This window comes from Canis aureus, chromosome 7, assembly GCF_053574225.1.
Source record: "Canis aureus isolate CA01 chromosome 7, VMU_Caureus_v.1.0, whole genome shotgun sequence".
NCBI classification, from domain to species: Eukaryota; Metazoa; Chordata; class Mammalia; order Carnivora; family Canidae; genus Canis; species Canis aureus.
The window spans coordinates 39,588,233-39,612,656 of record NC_135617.1 but is presented as its reverse complement, the minus strand read 5'-3'; the positions used below and the strand labels follow the sequence as shown (position 1 = coordinate 39,612,656).

Sequence of the window (24,424 nt, the reverse complement as noted above, 5' to 3'; positions counted from 1 at the left end):
CTGTAATTGAAATTATTAGAGTTACATTTTATGTGTTTAAATTACTTGAATGAAAAAGAGCAACACCCTAAAATATTGCTGATTTTGTTTTTATGTTTTAGAATAACTAATTAATAAATGCTTAGGATTTTTTCCTTTTGTTTTACTATTTCAAATGTAATATTTTTAGATTTTTGATAACTAACATTCTATATCCCAAATCCATTCTTTGTTTAGGGTTGCAGCTTCATCATTGCAGACTCCTTCCTACATCATGCCTATCATTTTCATTATACACTTTGTGCCACTTTGCTGCTAGCCTTCAAAGGATTGCACAGCTACTTCATTACGGTAACAGAAGAGATTCCCTCTTGTCAGAAACTAGAACTGGGTATGTTAAAAGTAGCCAGACCTAACCTATAGTTCAAGTCTTCTCTTCATTCTCATTTTGCTATCAGCTTTGCCATAGTTTTTCTATACTAAACCTATAATGTTTATAAGCTTCACTTTTACCTCTCTCTTGATTCCATCTTTTTTGACCCTTGGTAATTACTTTCTACAATTAAAAAAAAATTTTATGATATAGAGAGGTAACTCCTCCATTCTAAGTTTGAAATGAGTCTTTTGATAGATTTTTTAAAAATATATGTCAATATGCTACTCCTATGAAAATATAACCAGAAAGCATACTATAAAGCAAATGTTATGATTATCTATAGAATCATGGAAAGATAAACTAAATCCGTGCTTCAAATATTTAACAATCTAAGCAGATTGTGGGTACTTGGAACATTTTTATATACATTTGGTTTTAAGTGATCTCAAATCTTATTTTATTTCACTTCAGAGAATAATAACATTACTCAGTTTTAACATTTTGAAATATAATCACTAAAACAATCCATCTAGATTTGAGTCCAACAGTAATATCTGCATATGTTATAATAGTACACAACAAAAAATCATATTGCCTTGATTTTGAGTATCATTTGTAGTTTGCAAAATGCTTTTGTACTTATTTTGCAGAAGATAAATTTTTGGGATTAGCCAAAATAAGTTTTTATTCAGACCTTTTTATGATAGTTTAATAAGCTTTTCTTTTCAAACATCAGCTACTAGCTTATCTATTAAGCACACATTAGTTATCCCTCCATTAATTTATTAATAAATTAATTTTATCATTATATACTTGAATAAATCAAGAATTACTTTTCAGTTTTATTTTAATCAGTGTTCTTTATTTCTTTGTTTCTCAAAGATCTCAATCTTTTAACAATATTGATGCACTCATAAAAATAGTTACTGTTATTAGAAATGATTCTTGGGTTTGAGAGTACTAGCCTATTTTTATAATTGTCTATTGGGGGATTCATAAGAATTCTAGGAACATGTAATGATTTGACCTCACTTAAATCCAGCTGGGTATTGTGCCACTGCCTATGAGCAGCTAGTCCAGTGGATTTAATGAACAGATACCACTCAGTTGACTATTTGGAATCCTTAATTCAAGTATCCCAGTTATATACAGGTGTACAAGCAATGGGGAAATTTATTCTTTTTTGCTCATGTGTTCTTTCCCAAGACAAAAATGGTGGAAATCTTTTGATTACTGTTCTCTGAAATACTCTTCTTTCTTGATATTTTATATACTTAGAATCTTTCTGTTTCCCTTAGGAAAATCCTGTCTAAGATTTCTGTCTTAAATTTAAACTATTTAAAATGTTCTTTTTTGAACATGAAAGAAATGTTTGTAGAATAGAACTAATTTAGGCTATCACTATTCTCAATTAATGGAAAAATTATGCTCCATATATTTCTTGATTTGTTTTTTTTTTAACTCCAACACATCTTAGAATCATATAAATTTTGGTTAATGACTAAACTACCAAACCATTAAGCCACAGTATTAATGAAGGACAATATCCTGTACCCAAGAAATGGAATTATAAAAAGAAGTGATGTGAAACTCAGAAGCCATGTATGATGGTATTTCTACAAGAAAATTTGTTAATAGTTTTGATGTTGAATAATGTAATAGAATTTGTAGAGGCATAATCTTGTAGTTAGAGTGCATGTTTGAATCCATTTCTTTCACTTACTAGCTTACTATATAGGAAGTAGATTTCATTTGAAAGATATGGCGATTAAAGGGAACCAAATGTGCGTGAATAGGAAGGAAAGATAAGGACATTCAAAAGGCAAACAGTGTAAAATAGCTCTAGGACTAACACTTCTTAATATGTATTCCCTTGGGATTTTTATGGCCACCTACTGTGTCAAGTACTGAGCTAGATGCTGAGGAAATACAGGGTCTCTATCTTTAAAGAGCTTTGACTTCTCTTCCTTTAATAAGTGATCAGTCCAGCATTGGAATGAATAAGAGAAACTCACCCAGCGAGATGAGACTTCAGTGGTTTTAATATAGAGAGTCACATATGAGGTGGGCCTATAAATGCCTGTATAAGGAAGACATCTATTTGCATGTAATTTTCAAATAGATTTAACCTGTAATATTTGATAATGAAAAAACACGTAAATCACATTTTAACTTACAAAATATTTCTCTCTAAAAAGAATGTTTACTGGTAAAATATATAATTAATATCTACAATAAGCATCTCTTCAAACCACAGATTTATTTCAAATAGTTAATATACTAGCACTTTATTTCTAGTTTATTAATCTAATTCAGCATGATAATTCACTTATTTATCAGGTCTTAAATTTTCTCACAGAGAAGAATGGATTTTATGTTATATAAAATTAATTTGACCTTACACCTGTAACATGGAAATTATGAGCCCTTATATTTAATTTCAGAAGTTAATTACTTAAGTGAGTATAAACTTTATTCCAAATTATTTGCTTAAAATATTTTACCAGAAGCCAAATCCTAAAGCAAACCTAGACTTTAGTCTTAAATAAGCAAATAATAGTGATAAGAATAAAATGAGTACCTTTCACATACTACCTATTTAAAATATATTTGTTGAATAAATGAATGAATGAAATGGCACAATATAGTTTTTGTTGTTACATGAAAACTATATAGGCATCAACACAAAGCTTATTATAGTTTCCTAAGGATTTTTAAAGTCAAGACTCATCTTCAATAAATATTGGTAGGTAGCGTTTTGTGTTATTCTTAAAATTTTCATATTTATATTTTCTATTTATTGCAAATTTTAATTTATTTTTGAATGCATCTTCTAGGGAACATCTAAAATACTGTTAACTATTTAAAATAAAACAATTACATATTCTTAAGTATTAACATTATTTTTATCCTACCAAAATTAAATTATAAGCACTAGATAATACTTCTATAAAACACTGTTGACTAATTATTATATTTACCAGTTTTAATATATGGATATAGCATAGTTTTTTTAAGATTTATTTATTTATTTTGGGGGGGGGTGGGGAGTGCAAAGGAAGAGGGAGAGAGAGTTTCAAGCAGACCCCTCACTGAGCATGGAGCCTGACTCGGGGCTCAGTCTCATGACCTGAGCTGAAACCAGGAGTCATACACTTAACCAACTGTACCAGCCAGGCGCCCCTAAAGTAGTTCTTGAATAGAGGACATTTACTGGATTTCCTTTTACTATTTGATATTTTTCTTGAGTTTTTAAATAAGTATATTTAAAAGTCTTAAACTCTACCATGCTTCAAAAATGTATCTAAATTCTATTCCATCTTTTAAAATAATGCCTTGAATTCCTTTCTGCTTTTGCCATTTTCTTTTCCCCTAGTTGAATGATGTACATTTTTTTTTTTTTTTTTTTTTTTGGATGACATGTAGTTACATATCGGTTTGGTGTAAGCAGCTCTTACTAGAAATGGGAGTCACAAGTTCTGGAATCTAGGCTTTGGCAAATTATGTAATCTTTCTGGGCCCTGGTATCTACACTTATAAAAGCAGGGGTTGATCTAGCTTATGTCTGAGATCCCTGCTAGCTCTAAAATTCTAAGAAATTAAAACATAAAAATAATATTGAAATGACAAACCTTATGAAATGTTGAATGGTGTATATATCTAAATAGAAAGAAGAATGAAGTAATATAAACTTGAATGTACATCATTTACAATTCTAATAAGCTAATTAACTAACTGAAAGACTCTGTTTTAGTGTTCTAAGCTAACTGTACTGTCAGATCAATACTAAGTCTACTAATAACAAGTTGGAAAATTCTAGGAAAGTTTGTTGTAAAAGGAGTATTAGTAACTAGTGCTGTGTGCAATCCTTATAACTAGCCAAGGCCAACATGCAGGTCCTTTATGAGCGTCTTCTCAGAAGAAAACAGCCACGAACCCAGAAAGACACCTGTCTAGGTATGTTTACAAATAGGTTAAGTAAATAATCCCTTTTTATTAGTATGAAACTTTACATTAAATTAGTGTCAAATTTCATAAATATGTATTAATATAGAATGCTCCAACTATTATTTTAACTTCTAGAATCAATTTTGTTTGTAGATAAGCTTTGGTTAATTTCTTAATTTAAAATATTGAAGTTTGTAATTAAATCTTAAAGTGGTAAATACAAAGATTTCTTTGGCTTTCTTCCATATTCTTTTTATAGTTACTGCGAAGAGCACTTTTTGGAAAACATGTTTATTGCCAGATTTGTTGGTTTAATGATAATTACCTTAAATTTGTTCCAAGTCAATTTATCTTTGGATAGGTCTAGTAATAATGAAATATGGCTTAAAAACTGAAACTAATTTCATGCGTTACAGAAATAAAGAAAAGAAACATCTTCAGTATCTAGTTTTGTTTTTATGTCAATTTGGATTTATTTATATTAAAAAACAAAGTATCAAAAACAAAATAGAATCAAATCATAACTATTCGTTATTATATATTTTAACAGAAATATTCTGATATCATTTTATTTACATATTTCCCTGTATATTTTAGACTTTTGTTCTTGAATAGCAATAATATTTAACTTACTGCTCTTTCATAAGTATATTGAAGGTTTTTATTTTGTGTTATTACATAGACCCATTATAATTACATTTTTTAAAATTATGAAAAGCAGTAGAAATTAAAAGTAAAATCATAGTATTTGTTTCTTGATTTTCAGAAGTATGAACAAAAGGAAATTAAGGAGCCAAAATCTTTCTATTTCTCAGATGAGAACTAGCTCAGAAAAATTTAAATTAGGCCAAATTTTCACTAAAACTGTTAATGGAGAAACTGATGTCATTATCAGGAAAGAAAAAGAAAGGTTAAAGATTTATTTATGGACATTTTTTTAGAATATAGTTTTATATTCTCATTTAAGTAAGTATAAAATTAAAGAATTCATAGTATGAAATTGTGGTCATTTCTAACATGCCTTAGTGTCCTTTTAACAATAAAAATACACTTCTTGTTTATACTATGGTATTTCTAGCCTATCAGTTTACATTTGATCATTCTAAATTCTAAATAACTGTACAGAATTCTGCTTATGTAAGTCCTGTATAAAGAAGGGCACGGTTTTGGGTTGGGTGGGAAAAGACTTGATGCAAACCATAATGGGGTTAGTAATATTTTTATTGAGATAGGTTTTATCCTTAACACCTAGTATTACATTGGCATTTTCTGAGCTATGTTATAAATCTCTGTTGAATGAATAAAAAGATGAAAAGATGGGTGGATTTAGAAAATAAATTTAGGATGTGTTTACCCTTGACCTAGCACCCCACTTTTGTTAACCCATATCCTAAAAATATGAGTACTAGTATGTAAATATATATGTATAAGCATATTTATTATAGCATTACTCTTAGTAACAAAGCACTGAAGATAAAGATAAATGCCTATCATTAGACAAAGAGTAGAGTAGGGAAGAAATTATCATTTCCATTCACACCAGGGAATATTATGCAGCCATTAAAAAAAACCGTTAGGGTTATATACCAGATTTCCACATAAAATTGCTGAGAGAAAAAAACAAATTGCAGAAAAGTGTGTAAAACACATTTTTTTTTTGTAAAAAAGTGACTCAAAACCCATATATAGGCATACTTCACTTTATTGTACTTCACAGATACTGCAATTTTTTACACATTGGATATTTGTAGCAACCCTGCATTGAAAAGTCTGTTGACACCACTTTTCCAACAGCATTTGTTCATTCTGTGTCTGTGTGTCATACTTTGGTGATTCTCACAATCATAAAATGTTTTCATTATTATTGTATTTGTCACAGTGATCTGTGCTTAGTGATCTTTGATGTTACTATTTTAATTGTTTTGGAGCACCATGAACCAACCACACCCACATGAGATGGTGAACTTATTAATAAGTTCTGACTCCTCCACTGACCAGTTTTCTCTCATCTCTCTCCCTCTTCTCCAGCCTTCCTATTCCCTGAGACACAACAATATTGAAATTAGGCCAATTAATAACCCTACAGTAACCTCTAAGTGTGAAAGTAAAAAGAAGGAGTTAACACATCTCTCATTTTAAGTCAAAAGCTAGAGATGATTAAGCTCAATGAGGATGACATCTTGAAAGCTATGATAGGCCAAAAGCTTAGGCCTCTTGCCAACTAGTTAACCAAGGTGTAAATGTAGAGGAAAAATTATTGAAGGAAATTAAAAGTGTTACTCCAGTGAACACATGAATGATGAGAAAGCAAAGCAGCTTTATTGCTATTATGGAGAAAGTTTTAGTAGCAATTTCACTCATGTGGAATTTAAGAAACAAAACAAATGAGCATGGAGGGGGGAAAAAGAGAGGCAAACCAAGAAACAGACTCTTAACTGTAGAGAGCAAACTGGTGGTTACCAGAGGAGAGGTGGGCAGGAGGATGAGTGAAATAGGTGATGGGATTAAGGAGTGCATTTGTGATAAGCACTAAGGTGATGTAAGGAAGTGTTGAATTACTACATTGTACACCTGAAACTAATATTACTGTTTGTTAACTAACTTGAATTTAAATAAAATCTTAAAAAAACAAAAAAACAAAAAAAACAGTTACAACATTCCCTAAGACAAAGCCTAACCCTGAGCAAGACACTAACTCTCTTCAGTTTTATGAAGGCCAGGAGAAGTGAGGAAGCTGAAGAAGAAAAGTTTGAAGCTAGCAAAGATTGGTTCATAAGGCTTAAGTAAAGAAGCCGTCTCTATAACATCAAAGTGTAAGGTGAGGCAGCAAGCGATCCACAAGATCTAGCTGAAGAAAGACAGTCTCTTCAATAAATGGTGCCGGGAAAATTGGACATCCACATGCAGAAGAATGAAACTAGACCACTCTCTTTCACCATACACAAAGATAAACTCAAAATGGATGAAAGATCTAAATGTGAGACAAGATTCCATCAAAATCCTAGAGGAGAACACAGGCAACACCCTTTCTGAACTCGGCCACAGTAACTTTTTGCAAGATACATCCATGAAGGAAAAAGAAACAAAAGCAAAAATGAACTATTGGGACTTCATCAAGATAAGAAGCTTTTGCACAGCAAAGGATACAGTCGACAAAACTAAAAGACAACCTACAGAATGGGAGAAGATATTTGCAAATGACGTATCAGATAAAGGGCTAGTTTCCAAGATCTATAAAGAACTTATTAAGCTCAACACCAAAGAAACAAACAATCCAATCATGAAATGGGCAAAAGACATGAACAGAAATCTCACAGAGGAAGACATAAACATGGCCAACACACACATGAGAAATCACTTCCCATCAGGGAAATACAAATCAAAACCACAATGAGATACCACCTCACACCAGTGCGAATGGCGGAAATTAACAAGGCAGGAAACCACAAATGTTGGAGAGGATGCGGAGAAAAGGGAACCCTCTTACACTGTTGGTGGGAATGTGAACTGGTGCAGCCACTCTGGAAAAATGTGTGGAGCTTCCTCAAAGAGTTAAAAATAGACCTGCCCTACCACCCAGCAATTGCACTGCTGGGGATTTACCCCAAAGATACAGATGCAATGAAACGCCAGGACACCTGCACCCCAATGTTTATAGCAGCAATGTCCACAATAGCCAAACTGTGGAAGGAGCCTCAGTGTCCATCGAAAGATGAATGGATAAAGAAGATGTGGTTTATGTATACAATGGAATATTACTCAGCCATTAGAAATGACAAATACACACCATTTGCTTCAATGTGGATGGAACTGGAGGGTATTATGCTGAGTGAAATAAGTCAATCGGAGAAGGACAAACATTATATGTTCTCATTCATTTGGGGAATATAAATAATAGTGAAAGGGAATAGAAGGGAAGGGAGAAAAAATGAGTGGGAAATATCAGAAAGGGAGACAGAACATAAAGACTTCTAACTCTGGGAAACGAACTAGGGGTGGTGGAAGGGGAGGAGGGCGGGGGGTGGGGGTGACTGGGTGACAGGCACTGAGGGGGGCACTTGATGGGATGAGCACTGGGTGTTATTCTGTATGTTGGCAAATTGAACACCAATAAAAAATAAATGTATTATTTAAAAAAAAAGATCTAGCTGAGATAAGTAATGAAGGTGGCTTCATTAAACAATAGATTTTCAGTATAGACGAAACAGCCTTCTATTAGAAAAAAGATGCCATCCAGACTTTCATAGTTGGAGAGGAGAAGTCAGTGCCTGGTTTCAAAGCTTCAAAGAACAGACTGACTCTCCTAATAGAGGCTGATGTAACTGATGATGTTAAGTTGAAGCGAGTGTTCATTTACCATTCCACAAATCGTAGAGCATTGAAGAATTATGCTAAATCTATCCTGCCTGTGCTTCATAAATAGAACAACAATGCCTGGATGACAGCACATCTGTTCACAACATGGTTTACAGAATATTCTAAGCCTACTGATGAGACCTGCTGCTCAGAAAAAAAGATTCCTTCCAAAATAGGACTGCCCATTGACAATGCACCTGGTCCCCCATGAGCTCTGATGGAGGCGTTCAATGAGATTAATGTTCTCAAGCCTGGTAACACAACATCCATTCTGCAGCTTCTGGATCAGGGAGTCCTTCAACTTCCACGTCTTATTATTTAAGAAATTCATTTCCTAAGGCTGTAGCTGCCATAGATGGTGATTCCTCTGGTGGTTCTTGGCAAAGTAAACCGAAAACCTCTGGAAAGGATTCACCATTTTGATGGCATGAAGAACATGTGTGATTCATAGGGAGGCCAAACTATCCCTCAAGGATAACTTTGAGAGGTTCAAGACTTCAGTGGAGGAAGTAAATGCAGATGTGGAAATAGCAAGAGAACTAGAATTAGAAGCAGAGCCTGAAGATGTGACTGTATTGTTGCAGTCTCTTGATAAAAATTGAACAAATGAGGAGTTGCTTCTTAAGGATGAGCAAAGAAAGTGATTTTGTGAGATGAGTCTCAACAGTGTAGACTGTTGAAATGACAACATAGGGTTTAGAATATTACATAAACTTAGTTCATAAAGCAAGTTTTGAGAAGATTGACTCCAGTTTTGAAGTTCTACTGTGGGTAAATGCTATCAAACTACATCTCCTGCTACAGAGGAATCTTACATGAAAGGAAGAGTCTGTGGATCTGACGAGCTTCATTGTGGTCTTAAGAAATTGCCATAGCCACCTCCACCTTCAGCAGCCACCACCCTGATTAGTCAACAGTCATCAACATCAAAGCAGGATCCTCCATCAGCAAAAAGATTACAACTCACTGAAAGCTCAAATGAGGGTAGCATTTTTAGCAATGAAATATCTTTTAATATGTACATTTTAGACAATGCTAATGCACATTTAATGGGGTACAGTATAGTATAAGCATAACTTTTACATGCACCTCTAATGTTTAGGGAAACCAGAACAATTATTAGACTCACTTTTTTTCAATATGAGCTTTACTGTAATCTGGAACCAAATTTACAATATCTGAAGTGTGCATGTATGTAAATTTATATTTGAAAAATATGGAAGGATGTGTTTGTAACCTTGGATTAGCAGCAGGAGCCAAATTAAAAAAAAATAATTTATGTAAGCTGACAGTCACTTCTACACATTTCTATATTATTATATATGTATAAATAAACTTGAAAAAGAAAAATCAGAGTAGAATTTTAAACTCATGTAAAAATCCTAAATGATTTTGAAATCACTTCAAAGATTTTGAAGTATTGATTTTAAACATTCTTTAAAATGTTTGCATTGAAATAACTCTCACTAGCCATAATGCATATGTATCAGCTTATGCATTTAGACTCCTGCATGTAAAGCTTAGAAAAATGTATCAAAACTCAAAACTTCAAAAAGTTCCTTTTCATTAAAAAAAAAAAATGTATTGATCTAACTTCCTAAGAATAATTTTACTGATTTTTTCCTGTAGAAGGAAAAGCTTATGAGTAATGTGAAAACAGACCTTGACATATGGAAGTTATGATTTTAATACAGGTTCTGCTGGGTTTGTTTTTTTTAATTTGGAAAACCTGTATTAGAAGCCACTGATCTGACAGTGAAATGACTTGTGAAATAATAGCTGATTTCTTTAGTTATCAGTGGGTTGATCAAATTTGTGGTCTCTTTCTTAGTACATGTCAATGTCTATAAATACAATTTTATTTACATATTTTTTGACTTTCAAACTATGTATGTCCTACCAGCTTTAATTACTAGTGGAGTATTTGTTGTTCACATCATAGGTTGGTTGTGTTTACAACATAAATGTAACTTTATTTTACCAAATTTAAATTTTATTTTAGTTTCTGTAGTCCCTTATAAATATTACCATTTTAATTATAAATCTTTATACTTCATATAGAGGTTATAGCATACATTAAATAAATCAGGATTGTATGGAAAAAAATTGCCTCTGTTTTAGACTATCTTATAGAAAACTGAATGTATTAAACTAAAATAGAAATTTGTGTCTTGTTGAAAATGATTTTGTCATTCATCACTATTAAATAACCTATGCTCTAGGTATGTTTTAAATATGTTGTAGCTATGAAATTAATTTGACTTGAATTTTTTAGGAACACTTTCTATAAAAAACAAAGCATGTACACATCTAAAACAAAATGCTAAACTTTATTGAAATTTACAATGTATGAAATGCAATAAAACCTAATTACATGTTTTATCTTTTCTATGATGCAGTTGTGTAAGTTGCTTTAGGTCCACAATCAGTATTTCCTTGACAATGTTAGCCTTTTATCAGAACTGGAACACTAATAATCAGAACGTAGAATTTAATAGTTACCACATTACCTGCATGATTAATGTGTTCATGACCGTATATTACATTGAAATTCAATTCATTGAATATAGCCCAGATATTTCTCAACCTCCTGGTTTTTGAAAGGTAATTTACACTTGAAAAACATGGGCTTGAACTGTACAGGTCCACTTATACATGGATTTTTTTTTCCAATAAATACAGTATAGGACTGTAAATGTATTTTCTCTTATGATTTTAACATGTTTTCCTCTAGCTTACTTTTATAAGACTACAGTATATGATACATACAGTGTACAAAATATGTGTTAATCAATTGTTTATGTTATTGATAAGCCTTCTCATCAATAGTAGGCTATTAGTAGTAAGTTTTAGGAGAGTCAGAAGTTATACATGGATTTTTGACTGCATGGGGGATTGATGCCCCTAATCCACATATTGTTCAGGGACCAACTGTATTAAATAATTTCAAAATAGTTTTCAGATCTAATATTGAAATATTTCCTCTAATTACTCTTTACTCCTTTCAGAGGAAATGGATGTAGAAGCTCGACTTACTGAACTATGTGAAGAAGTTAAGGTACTTGGATTTTTTTAAATTAACATTATCAAGTTATTTGAGTGGATTCTGTTTTCTATTCTAAATATTTTATCTAAGAACACTTAATGATTTATCCTTCCTCAAATGGTTGATCATGGTAGAATCACAACTTAGTTGGTAAAAAGATTATTGGCTTCAGCATAAAGTTAACTTATCATTAAAAATGTACATGGGGACGCCTGGGTGGCTCAGCAGTTGAGCGTCTGTCTTCAGCCCAGGGCATGATCCTGGAGTCCCAGGTTCGAGTCCCGCATCAGGCTCCCTGCATGGAGCCTGCTTCTCCCTCTGCCTGTGTCTCTCTGCCTCTCTCTCTCTCTCTCTCTCTCTGTGTCTTTCATGAATAAATAAATAAAATATTTAAAAATAAAATAAAATGTACAGTATTCTGCATAGAAATGAAATAAAGACGATTAACTATCAAAAGTCTGCCCTTCAATTAGTTTACTCAGAAGAATTTCTAGACAAATTTTTAAAGCATCCTTAAACTTACATATTTTTGTAAAATGATAGTTTAGAAATAAAATTTTTTTTATATCAGCAGATCATTTTGTGTCTCAGACCATTTTTCCACTAGTTTATCCTTGAAATTAAATAGATTTTTGTTTTTCCTTTCTTGGCCATGGAACTAAATATTCTATTTTAAGATCACTACATATTTCCTTCTCAGTTAGCTACATTAATGGAAGAAATCAGAGACTTGAATCAAACAAAAATATATATTTGGCTTGGGAATGTAGTTCCATATGTAAATTGAATGAGGACTAGACTCCTTTGAAAAAGGTAACTTACCTTCTCCTTATAAAATTATACATATGTAAAATATACTAGTAATTTTGTATACTCTCTTAGAGGTTTTCTCCACAGCTCAAATAAAATAAACATTTTAAGAATCATTAATGTTGTTATAATAGTTGCCCAAAAGAACATTAAACATTTAGAAGTAATCTTAGTAAGATGTGTGCAATTAATGTGAAAAAAATCTATAACATTTCACTGAGATATTTGAATAAACATACTTTTGAATGGAAAGAGAAACAATCACTGGAAGATACTAGTTTTTAGTTAATAATTTATATATACATATCAAAATACCATTAGAAATGTTAAAATTAGATTTTTTTAAAAACTCACTTGAAGAGAGGTAATAATGACTTAGAAAAACTTTTAAAATATGTATTATTGTAGAGGAACTTGCCCAGCTCAGTTAAAATGTAGATAAAATTCTAGTCATAGAAATAGAGTATGACTTCTCTAAAAGAACAGAAAGACCGATCAATGGAACTAAGTAGCACTGAAACAGCAGTATATTTAAGAATTGATTATTTGATAAAATATCACAAACATTGGGTTCTCTAAATAGTAAAATTAGTTATTTCTACTATGTTATAGAAATTCTGAAGAGAGTATAGAGTTAAATGTACAAAAACAATTAGGAAAAACATTTGCGTGTACATGTGTATGTAAACAGTCTGATCTTGGGATGTGAAATAATCTCTTCAGGGTAATAGTAAAAAAACAAATATACTGATGATTTGAAACTTTTTAAAAAACAAAATACTTGGTAAATTAAGTTGAGAAGCAATATACTGGAAGAAGTTATTTGCAATATTTAAAACTGGCAAATAATGCTTATAACATATAAAAAGCTATGTATCAGTTTTGAAACACCCTTGTGAAAAAGGGATATGCATATATTTCACAAAGTGCTAATAAACATGAATATAAAGAATTGCAGCATTATTCTAAGTTCCCATGTAGCCTTTTAAAAGAATTAGGGAGGGATCCCTGGGTGGCGCAGCGGTTTGGCGCCTGCCTTTGGCCCAGGGCGCGATCCTGGAGACCCGGGATCAAATCCCACGTCGGGCTCCCGGTGCATGGAGCCTGCTTCTCCCTCTGCCTGTGTCTCTGCCTCTCTCTCTCTCTCTCTCTCTCTGTGACTATCATAAATAAATAAAAATTGAAAAAAAAAATCGATGACGTTTTAAAAAAATAAATAAATAAAATAAAAGAATTAGGGAGATTTCTATGCACTGACATGGATTATTTAATTCAAGAAATATTTATTGATCCATGATGCCAGGTACCAATTTCATACTGAAAAGCTCTTCAGGATATATTAATTAAAATAATTGGAGAAAAATATGAATATGATATATACATTTAAAAGGCAAAAAGCTGTATATAAATTTGCTCATATTTATGTGATTACATATAAAATATTTGAAAGATGTATATAATGCATATATATACATGATACATACATGTTATATGTGTGTATATGTATTCTAAGCTATTAACAATATTACAGAAAAGAGTTGTGTGAAGGTCGGGATTATAAAGAAAAATTTTTATTCTTTGCTCTATATCTATGTATAATAAATTTTTAAAATACTACATGTATTCATGTAATACAAATAAGTTCTTTTTAGGTACACGTTTAAATTTCAGTAAGTAAATGTACATCACAAAGTAAAGTTTAACATAATAAACTGGGGTAAATTTTGGTAGCAGATAGAATAGACAAAAGATATAATAATATTTGAAGAGCTCTTACAAATCTGTAGGAAAGCCTGATACTTTCCATTTCTCAGGTTAGTATAGGATACCCGTTTACAAAATAGGCTAATGAATGAAACATTGATTAGATTGAATATAATCTCACTAACCATCAAATAAAATTTTAAATATTATCATACCATTTTTAACCTATCGGATTGGCTGTGATTTTCTAATAATGTAATGCTTGCTGAGCTATGGTAAGATACAGATTTTTCTATCTCATCTTGGAGATCTTTTTCAGAGATTAATTTGGCAGTATATATCCAAAGCCAGAGTATTATTTCTCAATCAATACCAAATAAACAATCAGACTCCTATATGTTGTAACTTATAATACAAAAATATTACCCTAAGGAAATGCCCAATGATAGGAGAATGGTTAAATGACTTATGGCATACTTACAATCTAAGTTATATAACCTTAAAAATGTGCTTTCAATAAATGTTTGGAGGAAAATCCTCATTAACAAAAACAGCATAATAGTATATATGATTCTAGTGCTTATATCTATAACTGAAAAAATGGAAAACTCTACAATAAAATGAACTTAATTTTCTTCTTTACCTGTTTTACAAGTCTATTTAAACAATATTTTGTAATCAAACAAGATCAGTGACTTTTATGAAAAAGTGTATATCCATATAAGAGAAGATAATGTTATTTGAGAAAATACTATAGAAATGTAAGATCTTATTATTCCTACATTTATACATATAAAATAGCTTGTCATACTTTATCCTAATTTCCTTTTTGACCAAAAAATTTTATTATTATTTATATTTTGACACATATTGTAAGGATTTATGTAAACCAGAGGAGTAATTTATGTTTGAAGGGATGCTTTCCTAGTAGTGAAAATACTGACGTCCTCTCAAAACCTTAGTGCCGTGATTTCTGAAAAGTAAAATTAATAATTATAAGATATCTAGAGAGTCTTGCTCTCAGGGGATTAAAAAAACAAGTTGTTTACATTATTCAGCCTATGATAAAACCAAGAGAATTATTTATACTTGTGTGTAGATTATACTGAAAATAGCATTGCTTGCCTTACACAGCACTGTCTAGTTACTGTCAAATGCTTATTCAATTCTTCTTTTCCTAAACTCCGTTAAAACTATTCTTGGAACAACACTGCATGTTTCCATTTATTTTAGAGTACATTTTAATCTTCTCTATGTTCTTGAGACATGAAAACCTTGTTAGCTTTGTTTTTAATATGTTTATAAAATGTTTCCCAGGGCAAAATACATCTGTAGATTTATTATACATTGATAAATCTATATTTGTTTTATGTTGATTCTATTAGCTTCCCTTCCAGAACTCTGGAATTTTTCAACATTTTCTGAGTTTGACCATAAATCAGGGGGCTTTTTCCTTATTTAGCCTGTAATTCCTTATTCATTCATTCATTTATTCATTCAGTAAATATTTATTGAGTGACTCCTGTATTCTGGTAACCAAAGTTACAAAAGTTGAATATGACACAGTCCCTTCCCTTCTTATTAATTTTGCTGAATTTTTGTTTTATGTCCTCTCTGAATTAGCATAGATAAATGGAAACTTGGTTTGCAGGAGGAAGAATGTCTACTGAATTGTAGACTTCAGAAAGAAGTAAAAATAAGCTGAGTTAGGATATATCATATGTGATAAGCAACGTTTTGAGGGTTTCTTGGGGTTTTTTATTAGAAAGGGAAGGTAGAGCTATAATTAGTACTCTTAGGATATACTGAACTTGAATAACTTTCTTTTCACATGGAATATGTCATCTGCTAGGTGATGGGTCTAGAGCTCAGGAGAGATGCGATACAGATATAAAGATTTAGCAGTCATTAGTATATAGATGATATAGGAGTGACTTTCAACCTTAACCTGAATAGACTACTTCTACCTTCTTTAGGATGGGGAAATGAAATTAGCATATATCTTATATTTAAGGTAGATTTTCTAGTATTGCTAGTAATTGAAGACAGATGTTTCCAGCAAGATATTATCTGCCTAAATAGTGCTGCCTCAGTGAATTTTTTAAAAAAGCATGTCTTCATAATAAAAATGCTTGTCTAAAAGAGAAGGAATCATTCTAATTTATAGTCTTTGTTCAAAAATCCTTATTCTACCTATTCAAGAAATCCAAATGCCTTGTAGAAGATCCTACAGTTCATTGTATAACTCATTACTTTTAACTTGTATCATCAGTTTAGGTGAATATTTAAATAAACAGGATAATTTAATACCAATATTAGAACACTCATAACAGTATATAAAATTATTTACCCACTTTTCTTTCTTTGCTCATATAAGTCTTTGGGTTACATTGGAATGTGGGCTCTAGCATTTAAAATGTGCTCAATAAACAGTGGGTGAATGAATCGTCACAAAAGAGAAAAGTGTTTGATGACTCTTTGAAAGGATTACCGTTAGCAATATAGAACCTAGAAACATAGGAGTGAGGGGAAAATAATAGTACTTTGGAAAGTATCTCTGTCCTTTCTGAAGAGTTACAGATCTTTTCTGTACTTATTAGCAGATTAGAAATGAAATCTCATCTAAAAATTTTATAACCTTCATCTTGATTTGTATATTGTGTTTAAAAATTCCCAGAATTTTAGTGTTTGAAGCTGATCATGCTCTATAGAATCCTGATTTGTAATTTTAAACTATATTTGACATTATTTCAGTAACAAGATATCTCAGATTGAAGTATCAGTAAGTTGAAAATTGCTGTAGTAACCATCACATAGGAAAAAGCATGCACACGCATGCACACACACACACATTTCTCATTAAAACTAAAAATTTGCCTTTGTATTAATGTTCTCAATAACACATTGTATTTAGATATGTTAAGTCTCGGGAAGCAATGAAGTTCTTTTCTTCTCATTTCAGAAAGTAGAAAATCCTGATGAACTGGCAGAACTTATAAATATGAATCTTGCACAACTTTGTTCACTTCTAATGGCTTTATGGGGACAGTTTCTGGAAGTTATAACACTACATGAAGAACTAAGACTTTTATTAGCACAAGAACACCATACTTTGAGGGTAAGTTAAAGAAAAATGACGTTAGAACATTGTGATGAATAGTATTAGTTATTTTTAGAATTTTCTTATGAATAAAAAGCTTGATTCTTAACTATACGTTGATAAATTAGAAAAGGCATTTACTGTACTGTGTGTTCTTGTTTGATTTCTTAAGTTAATAATAGAATGATATAATTGAGCACGTGATCTACCTCAGTTACAACCCCTGCCACTAACAAAAACCTCTAAATGTAACCAAAAGAGAAAAATATATGATATAGGCTAGCCCCTGGTATTATAGCCAGGTCTCATTAGGAACAGAAATCAGGAACAAGAGAGCCATCTTAAACTAATCTAGAATCTTTCTCTCCTACTTTGCCTCCTTTTGCTTCATTTGGGATGTGTATTACAAACTTGGAAAGTAAAGGGGGAGTAATCTAGACGTACATGTCTGCTGTGGGCTTACTGTGGACCTTGTGCAGAAATGTTTGTACAATTATATTGACTAGCTTATCAAGAGGCTTTGATGGGATCCCTGGGTGGCGCAGCAGTTTGGCGCCTGCCTTTGGCCCAGGGCGCGATCCTGGAGACCCTGGATCAAGTCCCATGTCAGGCTCCCGGTGCATGGAGCCTACTTCTCCCTCTGCCTGTGTCTCTGCCTCTCTCTCTCTCTCTCTGTATGACTATTATAAATTTAAAAAAAAAAAAAAAGAGGCTTTGATATACTAAATATCTGACTACTTTTCCAGTTATCTCCTTATATGTTCTGCACACACTAATTTTCCTGACCTACTAGTAGGTCCTCAAAAACACTGTTTTCTTTTTTCTATTTTTCTTTTCATAATTATAAAATACAATATTATGAAAGTCAGAAAAGTACATAAAATGTGCACATTTTAACAATTAAAAACACATATCCTTTTAACTCTCACTCAGATCAAGAAATAGAAAATTGTCAATACCACATCAGTTTTCTGTGTTTTTTCTAATTTCTTTTCCCCTCCTGACATTGAGAAGTAATGATGAATTCATCCCTTCTCTTTTAGTTTTACCATCTATTTATGCATACTAAATAATACAAGTTGCTTCAGTCTGTATGTTATTCAGCCTGTGTTACTGAATTCTATATAAATGAGATACCATGTATATTCTTTGTCTTGCTTCTTTCACTCAGGATTGTGTTTGTGAGAGTAATCCATGTTTTTGTCAGTAGCTATAGACTGTTCATTTTTGATGGTGTGATGTATTTCATTTGTATCCACTCTACAATGTTGGTGGACATTTGGATTGCTTCTAACTTATAGCTGCTACAAACCAAGCTACTGTGAACATTCTTGTATATACTTTCTGGCATCCAGTTACTCTGAATTATTTACTTGTAAAGGAAATTGCTATGTCATAGGATATGCATAACATCAGTTATTTACTAGCAGATGCCCCACTGTTTTCCAAAATGGTGCCAATTTTCACTCCCATCAACACTTGATGAGAGATCTTGTTATTCCACATACTCCCAAACTCTTGATTTTGGTAAACATTTCAAAAATGTTGCCAGTCTGATACCATTGTGGTTTTCATTTGCAGTTCTCTGATGACCTGTGCAGTTGAACACTGCCTTGTGTGTGACTATTGGCTGTGTAGATTTCCTGTTTCTGAAGTACCTGTTCAGGTTGTTTGACCATTTTTCTATAGGTTTACCCTTCTTTTTCCTCTTGATTTGGAATACTTTTCATATGTGTTCTAAATACTGGCCTTTGTTACATTTTTATAAATAAATCTTCTCTTGTGTCATAATTTTTTTCTTTTCACTACCTTTGTGCTGTCTTTTGATAAACTAGAGGTCTTAATTTTAGTGTAAATGGAACAGAAGAGAAAGACCAGACATAGACATATCTATACTTGGATGTAATATATGCAGATCAGCAAGGAAAATTTTAGATTTTAAATAAATAATGTCGGGACAATCAGATATTCATGTGGAAAAGTATTATATAAAATTCAGTTCCAGGTGTCTTGAAAATAAATACATAAGGCAAAATCATAAGACTTATATAATAGAGAAGTTACAGAGGAATTACTAAAATAGTGCAGAATACTCCTGTATATACTTTTCACCAGAATCACAAGTTATATATATATATATATTTGCACATATACGTGGATTTTCTTTTTCCTGAATCATTTGTTTATTAGAAGCATCATGTTCTTTTTTTTTTTTTTTTTTTTTTTGCATCATGTTCTTTTATCTGTAAATACTTCAGGGTATATTGACTAAGAACAAAGATAGTTTACTTAACTATGCTACAGTGATCAATTTTATGAAATTTAATATTGATACAATACTGATATCTAAGGTAAAACTCATTTTATATTTTATCATTTGTTATAATAATGTCCCGTGTGATTTTCCCCTTTTCTGGGATCAAATTCAAGATCACACATTGCATTCAGTTGTCATGACCCTTTATATACTTTAGACTCATTTATTCTGGAATAGTTCCTTCTATTTTCTTTGTCTTTCATGAAGAATATTGGCCAGTAGTTTTTAGACCATTGTTCAATTAGAGTTTCTATTATGTGTAATATATTCCTTGTGGGTTCCATTCAGGTGAATAATATTAGTGGAAATACTACATTTTATTTTATTTCTTTTTCAATATGTTTTGATAAATTATGTTTTTTTAAGGAGTTTGTTCTAAATTTATTTATTCACACCAAATAACTCATTGTATCCTTCAATTATTTTTTTTAACATCTGTAATATCTGTTTTTTTCTATTTCATTCCTGATATTAGTTGTGTATTCATTTTGTTCCCTTGATAAGTCCCACCAGAAGATTGTCATTTTATTAGTTTTCTCAAAAACTAACTTTTGATGTTAATTCTCTCTTGTGTTTTTTGTTTTCTGTTTTATTAGTTTTGCTTTTGACTTTAGTATTTCCTCTCACTTTCTAAAAGTTTAGTTTGCTGTCTTTTTAAGACTTCTGTAAGTAGGTGTTGAGCTTATTAATTAATAGCATTTCCTCCTTTCCATTATATACATTTAAGTTTATAACTTTCCCCTGAAGTACTGCTTTGCTTTTGACTTTAGTATTTCCTCTCACTTACTAAAAGTTTAGTTTGCTGTCTTTTTAAGACTTCTGTAAGTAGGTGTTGAGCTTATTAATTAATAGCATTTCCTCTTTTCCATTATATACATTTAAGTTTATAACTTTCCCCCGAAGTACTGCTTTGGCTACATTCTGCAAGTTCTGGTATGTTGTTCTTTTTATCCTTTGGTTCTCAAAATTTTCTAATTTTGGGAGCAATTCTTTGATTCAGGGTTATTCAGGAGTTTTTTTCATTAATATATAAAATGGTTTATTAAAATAATAAATACATCTTTTCATTTTCTGGATGTAAATAAAAACAATATACTAGTCAATGACAGGACTCCATAGGAACCACTTTCTATACACTACCCCCAAATGGGAAATCTCCCAGCATACCAATAATAATTTGTTTGGGAAATCTTTGATTTAAAGCAATAAAGGTAAACAAAACTATTATGAAATACATACTAGATATGTTGTCCTATATTAGCAGTCATCATTTTTTTCCTTGCTCAGAAATCCAAGAAATTGAGTACCTTCCCATAGTCAGTCTTCTTCTGAAATAAGGGACCAGAGATAGTTCTTGTCCAGAAGTTATTGTGTTTTATATCAAGTAACCCTGCAATCCTGAATTAGAGGTTGGCACTTATAGCCCAAAGGTAGTCATCTATATAGCATGGACATGATGAAGACTAGTAATTTTTGAAGGGGATCTGCTGCATAAACTCTGCTGATTTGGGGTAGTTTCTTTTAGAAGAATGACTGACTGACTATAGCGTTCACATCATTTCTCTTGAATAATTTAGACATGGAACACAAAAGATACTCAGTTACTAAACAGTGGCAGTTGATTTCTAGTTTATCTTCATTGTAATTAGGAAACAGTCTGATTTCAGGACTTTAATAAACTTTGAGATTTGCTTTATCTATATTAGGAATGTATATTCATCAGGTTGCTGGGTTAAGTATTCTAAATATATCTGCTAGTTAAGTTTATAAATCATTTTGCTCAAATTTTTCATATTTTTAATGAATTTATGGCTTTATGGCTACTAGTGCTATCAATTATCAAGAAAAGTATGGCAAAATCTCCCATTATGGCTGTAAGTTTGTTCTTATTTGTTGTTACCAGGTAGTAAGTGATAGAGATGAGATTCAAACCCAAGCAGTATGGCTCCATAGCCTGCATTCTTTACCACTTGATATATTGCCTTTCAAAATGGAGAAGAGAATGATAGCAAGGATCAGAAGCAACTTTGTAGAATAATGTTTTACCAGGTTGTCTGGAGTAGAATAAAAACAAGAAGGCAAACTTCAATAGAGAGAAGCTAATGAACACACATTGGAAAAAGGGGGCAAAGAAGGGAGACCAAGATAAAAATTGGGTTTATGGAAAATTCAGATGCCAGAGATAAATTGAAATTTTTCCTAGAGCTTCCATTTTTTTCACTCCGTTCCAGATAGCAATATAGGGCCTATTTAATTCCTAAAAGAAACAAGGAAGAGTAATTAAGACATGGCAGGAATGTGGCCCAATGTTAGATTAGCACTAGGTGTTATATGTTGGCAAATTGAATTTATATAAAATATTTTTTAAAAAGAAAATGCCCTAATGTTACTTCACCAGGAATAATAAACTTGCCCTGTCTTGTCCTGTCCTGCTGTATATCACAAAAACTGGAAATGGTGGTATATTATGTCCTCTGGTTCCCATTTATGCATTTAATTTTCCTGGTTCCCATTTATGCATTTAAATTTTTTTTTCATAAAGCATATCTGTATTCTGAGAATATATTGCTAAACCTGCAGTAACCAAAATAGTCCAAAGGTCTTTCATTGTATAGAGACAGAATTGGCTATAGTAAAGTCTATAGACTGTCTAATAATGTATTCAGAAGCAGCAAAATTGAACCAAGTCACAGAAGTGAACATAGGACATAGAATCTCTTGTTGGGTTGAAAGCAAATAGGCAAAGAGTTGGACTAAAGAAGAAATGTTAAGTCTCTACTTGAAAAGAACAATGTAATGAATTAGTTTAACATTTGTTCTACTGTGTTATTTGATATCAAGATACAGAAAAGACCGGTTTTCTGGTTCTTAGAAAATTAAGTCATCCAGACTTACAGAATTCTGTAGTAATGTGGCATACACGTTGAGATTAAAACATAGAAACTATTAATATATGAATGGTTCCCAGTGCACCATATTACATAAAAAGATAAAAGGCAATGAGGCAGTATCAACTGTCCCTTGTTTTTGTCCCACCCATAACAACAAAAATTTGCATCTATCCATAAACAGAGTGACTGTAAGAGCTGTAGGATCCAGTACCATATACCAGGGGAACCTGGAGACATCCCACCCACATGTGCACTGGATAATAAGCAGACAGATTTCAGTCTTGACTGGACCCCATAGTGGCCTGTTTACCAGCTCTTGCTCCTCTTGGCTATAATCTGGGAACTTCTGGCAAACACCAATTTAGACAGTTACCCAGGGTTGAGAAAGCCTTTATGCAAGTTCAGATTTCCAGAGAAGCTCCAGCATTCCACTGGAGCAAAAGAACAATTTTGGATGCATTCAAGTTCTAGCAAGAGGAATAGCTTGTTTTTATATAAATCACTTCTCACCCAAGATAGCACAGCTTAGATCCATGAGAACCCTTCTTGGTCTGTGATTTTTCCTACAGAGAAAAGGGAGAACAGCACTCCAGAGATAGGTCAGCCTTGCGTATTGCAGGAATGAGAAAAGGAATACAATACTAAAGTCTGCCACAAGAGGGAGCAAGAAATATGAAGTAGGTATATCCATAGAAGGTCTGAGAAAGCCTCAGAAACTGGCAGAACTAAAGAATGGTATTTCCACCCTGAAGACAGTAAATACTGGAGGAGGTGGCTCTACTTCAGATGTTAAGGTGGCAGTGCAGAACCCCAAAGAACATGAGGGGCGCCTAGGTGGCCCAGTCAGTTAAGCGTTCGACTCTTGATTTCCCTCAGGTTGTGACATCGAGCCCTGCATCAGGCTGTGCTTGGGCATGGAGCCTTCTTAAGATTCTTTCTCTCCCTCTGCCCCACCCACACAAAAGACAACTCCAAAGAACATGAAACACCATGACATCACCAAAGGATCATAATCCTCCAGTAACTAAACTCAAAAACATGGAAATCTGTGATTTACCTAATAAAGAATTCAAAATAGCTATTTTAAGGGACACTAAGTGAGCTATAAGAAAACACAGAAAGACAATTCAACAAAATCAGGAAAGCAATACACAAAATGAGAAGATTAACAAAAATAGAAATCATTTAAAAAAAAAGAAGAAGAAGAACCAAAAACAAATTGTGGAGCTGAAGAATTCAGTGAATGAATAGATAAATGCAACAAATAGCAGTCACAGCAGAATGGACCAAACAGAAAAAAGAATCTCTGATGAAAAATAAGAACTTGAAATACCAGTCAGAGGAGAGTAAAGAAAAAAGAATGAAAAAGAGTGAAGAAAGCCTGCCTGATCTATGAGATACCATCAAAAGAAATAATTTGTAATCATTGGAGTTCCAGATGCAAAACACAGGGAGAAGGGGGCAGAACGCCTATTAAAAGAAATTACTGAGAATTTCTCAAACATAGGAAGACATTGGGTATCCAAGTAAATAAAGTTTTAGGTCACCAAACCAATTAAAGAGATTCTCTCTATGACACCTTATAGTAAAACTGTCAAAAACCAAAAACAAAAAGATAATCTTGAAAGTTGCAAGAAGATGAAGATTGTTTTCTACAGGCAATGGCTTTATTAGCAAAAACTTTATAGAACAGAAGAGAGTGGGATTATATATTCAGAATGCTTAAAAAATACCTACCAATCAAAATACTGTTTCTGACAAAGCTATCTTTCATAAACAAAGTAGAAATGAGGATTTTCCTAGACAAAAGCTGAGGCAATTCATCACTATTAGGCCTGCCTTACAAGAAATGCAGAGAAGAATTTGCAAACTAAAATGATAGGGTACTATTTACAAC

The 24,424-nt window shown here is 32.2% G+C and overlaps 1 protein-coding gene across 14 annotated transcripts in view; it reads left to right on the top strand.

Annotated features, from left to right (window-relative positions):
• FAM135A (family with sequence similarity 135 member A) overlaps positions 1 to 24,424 on the top strand; it is a 132,489-nt gene that overhangs the window by 51,850 nt on the left and 56,215 nt on the right. For 9 of the 14 annotated variants that reach the window (XM_077903475.1, XM_077903472.1, XM_077903480.1 and 6 more), the window contains 4 exons: positions 217 to 370; positions 4,235 to 4,312; positions 11,668 to 11,717; positions 17,182 to 17,337. In XM_077903475.1, coding sequence (XP_077759601.1) covers positions 217 to 370; positions 4,235 to 4,312; positions 11,668 to 11,717; positions 17,182 to 17,337 — 438 coding nt within the window. Of the gene's footprint in view, positions 1 to 216; positions 371 to 4,234; positions 4,313 to 11,667; positions 11,718 to 17,181; positions 17,338 to 23,403; positions 23,552 to 24,424 lie in introns of those variants that run through there. The other 5 variants (XM_077903474.1, XM_077903479.1, XM_077903483.1 and 2 more) reach the window with 3 other exon arrangements.